The 9,776-nt window shown below is 45.8% G+C and overlaps 2 protein-coding genes across 3 annotated transcripts in view; both read right to left on the bottom strand.

Annotated features, from left to right (window-relative positions):
- Positions 1-9,776, bottom strand: part of LOC142883480 (signal-induced proliferation-associated 1-like protein 1) — a 192,445-nt gene that overhangs the window by 122,181 nt on the left and 60,488 nt on the right. The gene's annotated exons all lie outside the window — the stretch shown is intronic.
- LOC142883478 (regulator of G-protein signaling 6-like) overlaps positions 1-9,776 on the bottom strand; it is a 40,482-nt gene that overhangs the window by 6,724 nt on the left and 23,982 nt on the right. For both annotated transcript variants that reach the window (XM_076018389.1, XM_076018390.1), the window contains 7 exons: positions 7,068-7,167; positions 6,342-6,392; positions 6,109-6,215; positions 3,563-3,614; positions 2,618-2,682; positions 1,248-1,324; positions 221-302 (listed from right to left, as the gene is read on the bottom strand). In XM_076018389.1, the coding sequence (XP_075874504.1) occupies positions 221-302; positions 1,248-1,324; positions 2,618-2,682; positions 3,563-3,614; positions 6,109-6,215; positions 6,342-6,392; positions 7,068-7,167 (534 nt within the window). The remainder of the gene's footprint in view (positions 1-220; positions 303-1,247; positions 1,325-2,617; positions 2,683-3,562; positions 3,615-6,108; positions 6,216-6,341; positions 6,393-7,067; positions 7,168-9,776) is intronic.

The following is a 9,776-nucleotide window of genomic DNA, read 5'->3' as shown; positions in this document are numbered from 1 at the left end:
AGCGTTTCCTCACCATGTCTGCTGCTCTGCCCTCGTCCTCCTCTCGCATAACAACAACACTGTCTCAGACTCTCTCTCCCCCTCTTTTCAACAGAATGCGATTCCTGAGTCGCACCTGCAACTCTCAGGGTCATAACGGTCTATGCTGCTCTGTCTTCTGACTATGACTCTTTTTTTTTTTTTCCTCATCCTATTTTTCATGCGTGTGTTCCTGACTCACCACTGGTCGATGGACGTCCCAGAACGCCCTCTCCTGGCTGTCCAGGATCTTCCTCTCGGCTTTGTCCTTCTTCCTGTCGATCCTGTCCAGGGAAAGGGAACGAGCCGCTCATACGCACTGAAACGTCAACTCAAACACAGCAAATCAGTTTAGTCCGATTCCTCCCACCTCGACCCGTCTGGTCTCCTCACAGAGCCACAGGTGAACCTGCAGCTTATGTAAGTTATATAATTGCTCTTCATTTCCTTCCTGAGGTTTTCAGGCAAGCAAACTCGACGTCTTCTTATACATCTCATTTTAAAAAAAAGACACTTGCATCATAAGATCTTCATTATTCCTTTGCAACTTACTGCACTTTCAAGGGAATTATATGAATTTCCAAGTTTGATTGCAGGACACAATACATATTTATTGGCTTTCTTGCAAAGCAAAACACTTTGTTAGTGTATATTTTGAAAGGTGCTACAGAAATAAATGTGCTATTTTTTTATTATATACACTAAATGATGATCCCACTGTGAGGTAATGCTCTCGTTGTCTTTTTGCAATTGCTCGAAAAAGATTTTCGTCTTGACAGCAGCGCAGCCCAAAGAAGAAGGGCTGCACTTCTTGATGGCAGCCACTAGATGGCAGCCGTACAAAATGCTCATGCCAGGAAAGCAGGATGGGCCACAGGCGAACGTTTGCCTTGCCTCATGTGTAAAAGCCTCAGGTGAAAGCAGGCCAGGTGAAACGTGAACGTGAATGAGGAGAGCAGTGAGGCAACACCCACCCCACTCCACACACACACACACACACACACACACACACACACACACACACACACACACACACGTGGAAATCATGCGTCACGACAGAGGCTCAGACCTAATTTTATTCTTCAGCTTGGCGTCGAACCGGAACGCGTCATCGTGTTCCAGAGAGGCTGACGTGACCAGGTGACTCACATGTGTGCACACACACACACACACACACACACACACACACACACACACACACACGCACACACGCACACACGTGTACTCACTTGACTTGGGCCTCGGCCTGCATGAATATAAATTCCCACTTCCTGGCGAAAGCCCTCTGCAGCCGGGCCAGGTTCTCCTGCAGAAACCAATCAGAGGCGGCGTGGGAGGGGAAGCTCGTTTTGAATTCCAGGCCTTCACATGATTACATTATCCATTCAATGTGATGGTGTGCGACAGTTTTTGGATTACCGAGGACCGCCAGTACAAACTCAACCGCTGCCATCACTCAGTATTTGGAGTTAATATATGCAGAAATACCGGAGCGGTGTATTACCTATAGCCAACCATGCTTAATCCTTAGAGCAATACTTTCACAGGAAGGGAAAAAAATAATATTTATAGCCCAGTTATAAGCCCCTGGGGGAGAAAAAAAAAACAGGCTGGCTAGCTTAGCATAAATCAAATGATCTTTACAGATGATAAATGTGAAGCCGAGCTGGCCAGCGAGTCTAGAACCCTTCATGGGCAGTTGCCTCACACAGAAGCAAACAGGATTCAAAGTGAGGGCCACCAACCAAAATCCCCTTCACAGTCACTGTTATAGTATTTGAGGTTCAAATAATGTAATACTAACAAAAGTATAAAACTCTGTTTTGTGAATAAGCATTAGCATTTATGTAAGCAGTTAGGAGGCGACCATATAGCAAACCCAGTGTTTCTACAGTAACCAAGAATGTGGGTTACAACACCCCAAAAAAAAAATAAATAAATCATATATATATATAAATAACAATGAAAGGAAAAACATCAAAATGCCTTTCGAGCAGAATCAATTTTTGGCGTGTCTGAGGAAAAATGTATTGGATTTAAAATTTATTAAAATCAATTTGCATTGATTAATTGATTCATCGTTTCAGCTAACAACCTGATAAATAAAGACACACAGGGACTTAAAAGTGAAGGTCATTTCATAAAGTGACCTGAAGTGGGAGTCTACTAGACAATGGTGGTTGCAGAGTAATTTAGGATATTACAGTGCAGTGCAGTGCTATTGTGTAACAAAAGCTCCTCGGTGCAGCGCTGCCCCTTTTCAAACTGTATTGATCTGCTGAGGCCCAGTATATAGTACTGGTATATATGTGTCTATATTCTGTGGTCTGTAAGTGACTGGGTTCTGCCAAATGCTGAGATGAAAATTGACTTGCTAGAAAGTCTGTAATTACATAATAGCTTTTTTCTTTTTTCTTTTTTTTTTTTGTTGAGAATAATGCATTTAGGCTTTTCAGGGCCCCGGAGGACACAGATTCAGCTCTTTTGTTTTTCAAGCAAAGCGGACAAACAGGAAACTCAGGGCATCATCTCATTATGGCGCGCGTGAATGGAAAAGCTTCCCGGCGATTGCCCAGAAATAAAACGACAGCGCACTTACCGCCTCGTAGTCGGCGAGCTCGAGTCTGGCTTTATTCTGCATGGTGCGCTTGCACAGGTAGATGGCTGCAGGAGGAGGCGGAGGAGGAGGAAGAGGAGGAAGAGGAGGACACAGAGGGAGACTTGAAGAGGGCAACGGGACGAGTGTCACCACGAAAAATAAAACGAATAAACAAAGGAACAAAAAAAACAAAGAGAAAACCTCGAGCACTATCTCCTCCGGATGATCTATTTTTGAAGCGTGGCCTCAGCTGTGTGAACTCGCACTAATGAATGGGGCAGGCGGGTGATGTGCTGTCTGCTAAAATAACAAGGCTAGATTAAATGCCACGCTGAGAGCCAGAGATGTGCTCTTATCGCCGACTGTCCCTTCATTTCGGAGGGCTAATTTCGTCCCTCGGGATTGCCTCTAGTAGGCTGTGCCTGCAGGGCGCAACCCTCTCAGGGAACACGGAGCAACACTCAGTGAGTGTCAACAGCGGCGGATCTGAAAGGCCTTTTTTATCAAGCACAGCTAACTTTGCCGGTCATATGTGTCTGCAGCTGGTTGGGGGGAATTCTGAAAATGCGTCTAATAAAGGACTTTTGCTACGGAAGGGGATTAGGGGCACAAGAGGAGAAGAAAAATAAGACAGAATTGTGTTTTTTGTGTTTCCAATTTGAGATTAAAGTCGAAATTTCGACAATAATATTGAAATTTTGACAATAATATTGAAATTTCGACAATAATATCGAAATTTTGCAAATTAAAATTTGTGTTTTTACCTCGACTTTTTCCACAAAATTTTGACTTTATCGACAAAATTTCAACTTGAAACTCGAAATGAAAACTTAAATGAAAATCTCCTCCTTGTCACATTTTTTTTCTCTTCTCGTGGACCCTAATCCTCCTTCGTACTTCACGTACACGTTGAGCAGCGCGCCAGAGAAAGAGGCTGTGACTCACCATAGTCTGTGTTTTCAGGCTCCCAGCAGTTTGAAGGCCAGAAATATGGAGACTGAAGAGGGAAAACGGCATTGAAACATATTGTGTTTATTTCCTCGCACGCACAAAACAGCTCCGCATTCTTTCCCGCCCCAGCATCAGCACCGATCCCCGACACCAGAGAGGGATTCTCATCCACGCAAGCCGCCCACGCTGCCAAAGGACGACGGTGGGTGACGACGGTCCGGAAGCCTTCGCGCCGCACCTTTAACCCTCGGCGGCGTGACGGTGTAGCCACGCGCCGTCTATCCATATTTAATTGTCTTATGCGAATGATATTACACATTCAAAGTTCCTTCCCGAGCCCATTAATAATGGATCACGCGCGTCTCTCATGCATTGTTAATGCGGGGACGGAATTAGAAGCCAGATATTTCATTCCTCCGCCGTTACTCACGCCAGTGATTAACGCTAAAGCCTGTGCGCCTGAGTGTCGCTAGCAAAACAAGGTCAACACGCTTCTCCCGCCCTGCGACCTCTCTTCAAAAACATTTGTCAGCGAAATCTGGGTTTGTTTTTTTTTTTTCCCGTAGCAGAATAGCATTCGTAGGCCTACAAACAGCCCACCATCCCCACTGTTACCGCTAATCCTGTGAGAAGTCGCCATGGAACGCGGCCAACGCAATTTCATATGCAGCGCGCTTCCCGCTCTGAATGCCCCGGTGACGTGGGCCTGTTGCATCACGACGACATCAGAGGGAATATTTTTAGCCGCTGCTGAATGAGCAAGTGTGACACGCGCTGCCCTTCCGACGGCGCGCGCACAATAATGGCTTTTAATCTCCAGCGGTGGAGGTGAGGATAAATGCGTTCAGAAGTGGATTAAATGGGGGAGGGGAGGGGTGAGGATCGGGGAGAGGAAAGGTTGCAGCGGCCATGTGCTGCCTCCTCCTACAGTGGAGTCGGTCCTCCTGCTGGATGGTTCAGGGCGCAAAAGGGTCACCAGCAGTGATAAACTATTACCGGACCCATCAGGAAGGACCATGATCTTGTCCTTTTGTCCGGCAGACTCCACGCAATTTGGGATGCAGCTGGAACTCAGCTGGTCTGAGTAAAAAAAAAAGGAATCGAAGTTTGCGAGGCACGCGTTGCCCTCCCCGCCTGTGGGGGGCGCTGCATCAAGAATCAACTGTCGGAGAAGACGAGGCGAGCAGTGAGGAAGAGACTTTGCTCATCCGTTTGGTTGAGGCTGTGTTTACCCACAATGCCCTGCGTGGGAGTCACTGACTGTGTATAAGGAAGGACGTTGGTGGCCACACCCACAACTTTAAGGCCAATTTTACACAAAGTTAGAGCAAATCAGTCAAAATGAAGATTAGAGTCAAAAGGCTGTTTTTTTTAATTGTGTTTTTGACCAACAAAATTTTTTAACGGCAGTTTGAATTTCAGACTCCTTTCCATATTGACAGCCAGTCATTTTTGACTACTACAGAATCTGCGCAGATCATTTTATACAGGTTGCAGTTCAGTTGGTTCAGTTCATACAGACCAAGACTGTTTTTTTGGGGTGAACCAGAGTTTGCTTCTTTAAAACCCACCTACTGCACATTCACACCTCCCTGAACGAAGCAGACATTCTGAACTAACGGACGAGAGCTCAATTAAACAGAGCCGGCTTCAGCACAACCCCAGAGTTCCCGCTGAATCAGAACCAGTGGAGGCAGAGGCAGCCCTCCGCGGGCCCCCGTGCGCTTCTCCAGCTCTGACGCAGTGTCCAGCCGGACTATACAGTAGTGACCTTGGTGGGTGGGGTGACTAATAGGCTTAGGCTAGGATTGTTCTCATTAGCATCACACAGTGAATAGAACCCTCTGATAAACCACCATCGTCTTATTCAACATTCAGAAGCTCCCATGCACACATCAAGGTGGTGTGTGTGTGAGTGTTTATATGGACTTTCAGAAGCCCTGTTGTGGGCTTGTCACAGTGTTGTGACAAGTGACACGAGAAAAACCCTCCAAACAGTTGGTCACAAGACAGCACAATGACACTTGCACAGCCCAGAAAAACGATTGAAAAACTTTTTTGCTTTGAATAAAATGTTTGCATAGGCCATCTTGAAGATTTAAAATGATACTGCAGAGCAACTTGGATATTTTGCATCTCTCTATTTGAAGCCTACAAAGGCCCCTGTCGACAGACGCTCTAGCCCAGGCATTGGCAAACTATGGCCCGGGGGCTATATGCGGCCCGTTAAGCTTTTTAACCCGACCCACCAAACTTGAAGAAATTATATCAATAGTAAGTAAGTCATAAAATAGCTTTATTTTATCCGGGGTTTTTTTTCAGTGTTTTAAGAGTCATTTCAATAAAGAGCTAAATATTGTGGCGCTGGAAAGACACAAATTTTGTTGCAACACTTTTCAAGCGCATGTTTTCTACACATCCCATGATATATCTTTTTCCTCCAGTGAGGTGGGTCACCAAAACACTCCATCCGTCTGTTTTAGAACCCACTGTAGCCCACCGGTGAAAAAGTTTGCCCACCCCTGATCTGGCTTTCCTACCTGAAAGCGATAGAGGGTCCCGTCGTCTTTGAGAGTCAGGACGTGGTCGGAGATGGGGAAGATGTAGCCGTGGGCGGCGATCAGGCTGCCGAGGTGGATGGCTTCAGCTGGTGACGGCGGGAGGAGGAGAAGGAAAGGCACGGTGATAAGACGGCGCTGTGCTGTTGGTCGGACTTCCTTTTAATGAAAGCATCTCAATGTGGAACAGAGGACAGATTGCGGGGCGGACGTACCTGGATCCTCAGTGGAGAGGTTTTTCATCAGCCACTGGACGATATCGGCCCCTGGTATTGAGGGAAGGACGTCGGTTAGAAGTGGCCTCGCTATGCTGCAGGAAGAAGACACGGCCAGGGGGCGGAGCTACCGTCGGAGTCTTCTAACTCATAGGGTCGGTGGCCGGCCGACTGTTGTAAGCTCACAATGAAAGCATTTGATGGATACAAACAACTACAGTAACAATTAGAGAAACAGTCCCGCAGTCATTTCAGGTATCTACTTCTTGCCACCCCAGTGTGAGTCACGATCTCACCCTGTGTTCACCCCAAGGGAACATTTGTGACTCCACCACTGGCCACTCAAGGGGAGATCCATCAGGGTGGCCCCTCCCCCTCATCCAGTGCATGTGACTCAGTCCACGCTGGACGCTGTACACAATGCGTACACAGATCAGGGGGGACGCGGGGAGGAGAGCGGAGCTTCTGCTGTGTGACAAGGGCAGCGTGTTGCACCACGGGCGCTTCCCTCACTGGCCGAGGTCTTTATTCGCAAAGACACCAACCGCCTCCAACTCTGGCGAGCGGCCGTTTGAATGAGCCCGAAAGGTCACCGGCTCAGCTGAGGCGGACCTCTGTGTTTTCTCTTCCGCCAAGCAACCCTCGCTGGATGTACAGTAACACAGACTCGCCCACAGACGTGTCTGGTGAACGGGGCAGCGCGCGCCCACGCATGAGAGCACTAACCTGAGACCACACTGGGGATCTTGGAGAGGAAGCTTTTGACAGTCCGGATGGAAACACCTCCCGCCTTTTCGTCTTGTATCCGTGTAACGACGTCCTCGATCTGCGGAGAGCCCAGAGGGAGAGCGTGTTGGAGGTCAGAAGAAAAATAATCCGTCTTGCTTTGTTTTTTTTTAAACGTTGCAACAAAATGAATAAAATGGAAGATTTTTTGGAACGGAAATAAATCCATCAAAACGTTGAAGGATATCCAATCCTGAACAGTTTCATCGACTTTATTATTTGAAGCTGCATCACTTCCATGTTCAGCCCCTGGGGGCAGCAAAGCAACTGTCCCTTATTACATAACCTTGAATACAACGCTGCTTTCTGAAAACAATGTGCCTCCAGCCTTTCAGGAAACATTTTGGAAATAAAAGCCACCCCTGTATGTTTTTTTTTTGTTATACTTACTTTTCAGGAAGCATGTGCTAAAACATTTTTTTGTGATGTCACAAAGGGCACAGATATCTCTCTCTCTCTCAGGTTGAGCTGTTAATTCCTCCATCTTTGCCTTTTACTCCTTCCAAACGGAAGGCCCAACAGAAGATAAAACTGAGCATTTGTTGTGCATAGAGAGGCTTTAGTTATTTTTCTTTCTTTTCTTTTTTTTTTTGCTTTTGAGAAATAATCATTGAAGTTTTGCTTTACACAAGTCCAGGATGGGAAGTAAAGATCTGAAAATCGTTGGAACCTTTAAAGGTCCAGTGTGTAACTTTTTTTAAGGGAGTCCAGTGTTTAAGGTAGGCTGCATGACAGTGTGTTTCTTATTCAGACGGGCTTCCTTAAAAAATGGTACTGGGAGCAAGACCGTTGTTCTATGTACAGCATATTCTTATATATGGGAACCGATCTATAGGTAGGAAAACCAAATTACTTCTATTGTACTGTGAGTATACAATTTAATTAATGTATCTACATTAAGTTTTTACCAATATAAAATTCATAAGATCGTCATCTATAGACTAAAAGCAAAAAAAAAAAAATCTTGATAATCTTTATTTCATCTGTTGGAACGATTCCTTCAACACCAAGTCTGATTTCCCTTTTCTGAATATGAAATGAATCCCTCGCAGGTTCGGCGCTGAAACGGTTTACTCGACACCTCGTCCGCGAGGGAACGTAGCCGCCCACTGGGGTGATTCATCGAGCTGGAACAGTGGTTTTGTTCAGACGAGGAGGCCGATTGGAAAAGGCCGTCGAGGCGACTCCCCAGAGGACAAACATCACACCTCCGACGCAGCCGCGTCTCCAAACACAGCACACATCAGTGGCCCAAAATTAGGCTCAGCACGGCCCGGGGAGAGTCAAGACAAAGCGGCAGGCACTCGAGGACGGGGACGCTGAATTCGAACAGAGTGCAAAAAAAAAAAAAAACAAGCAACAAGAAAAAAGACCTCTGCATCCATCCCGACAAGCTCCAGTGTGAACATTGATTAGCTGGTGTTAGTAATGAGGAAATATTGCCCTTAAAGAACACAGAGGACGGACAGGCACAGCCTAACAAGACCGGCGTGGATGTTGCCCTCAGAGCGGTTCAATAAGATCCACCAACGGGGCTTTTTCACTTGAAACAATGAGAAAAAATGAAAACGACCTGCTTTGGCAAGGGGTTAAAAAAAAAAACATGGCATGTCACGGCCGCCGTGGGACAAGGACGCACGGCAGCATCTGTTCAAGCCACGAGGAGCCTCCAAGCTGCTGCGATCTGACTCAACTGCCACACAAATAATCTGGTCTGTTAATGTGATGTGACGTAATTGAATTCCACTTCATATATATACATACATATATATACATATATATATATATACATATATATATATATATACATATATATATATATATATATATGTATATATATATATATATATATATATATATATATATACATATATATATGTATATACACATATATACATATATATACATACATATATATATATGTATGTATATATATATATACATATACATCTATATATATATGTATATAGATATATATATATATATCTATATACATATATATGTGTATATATATATATGTATATATATATATATATATATACATAAAATTTTCCCTTTTTCGCAACTCCAGTTCCGTCCTCTGGGGAACGTTGAGCACCTACGATGCTCAGCAGTCAGGTCGGGCGCCGCTGCACCGTCACAGCCAGTGACTCCGCTGCTTAATAGCCTATCAAAAAAATCAATCGACATTAAAGAAGATTGTGAATTTGCACACTTGGCTGTATTATCAGCAGTCAGCCGTGTAGCAGCAGCAGCGGCAGCGGCGAGGGGACCATTGCGCCAGCTATTAAATTCTTTATGGCTCCCTACCAGTCTGGTAAGTAAGCACGATCAGAGGCCGGCCTGTCTGCGCGCACACACACACACACACACACACACACACACACACACACACACACACACACACACACACACACACACACACACACACTCACACTACCACAATACGACTGAGCTGATTAGCAGAATATCCAGGTTTCGCCAAAGTCCCGATTTAAAGAGGCTTCCCTGCTTCCCCGACCCCTTTTCTCTCATCCAGAGACGTTCCCTCCTCATCCCGACATCTGAGTCGCCATCACAGGCGCACGCCGAGCGTCACGCTGCGCCCCGGCACAGGCCAGTGGCGCACAGAAACCCCCCACACCCCCT

Source organism: Nelusetta ayraudi, unplaced genomic scaffold (assembly GCF_046127955.1).
Source record: "Nelusetta ayraudi isolate G7.1 ecotype Tasmania unplaced genomic scaffold, CSIRO-AGI_Nayr_v1 ptg000007l, whole genome shotgun sequence".
Classification (NCBI taxonomy): domain Eukaryota; kingdom Metazoa; phylum Chordata; class Actinopteri; order Tetraodontiformes; family Monacanthidae; genus Nelusetta; species Nelusetta ayraudi.
The sequence above is the reverse complement of the archived record's forward strand: the minus strand, read 5'-3'. Positions and strand labels throughout refer to the sequence as shown.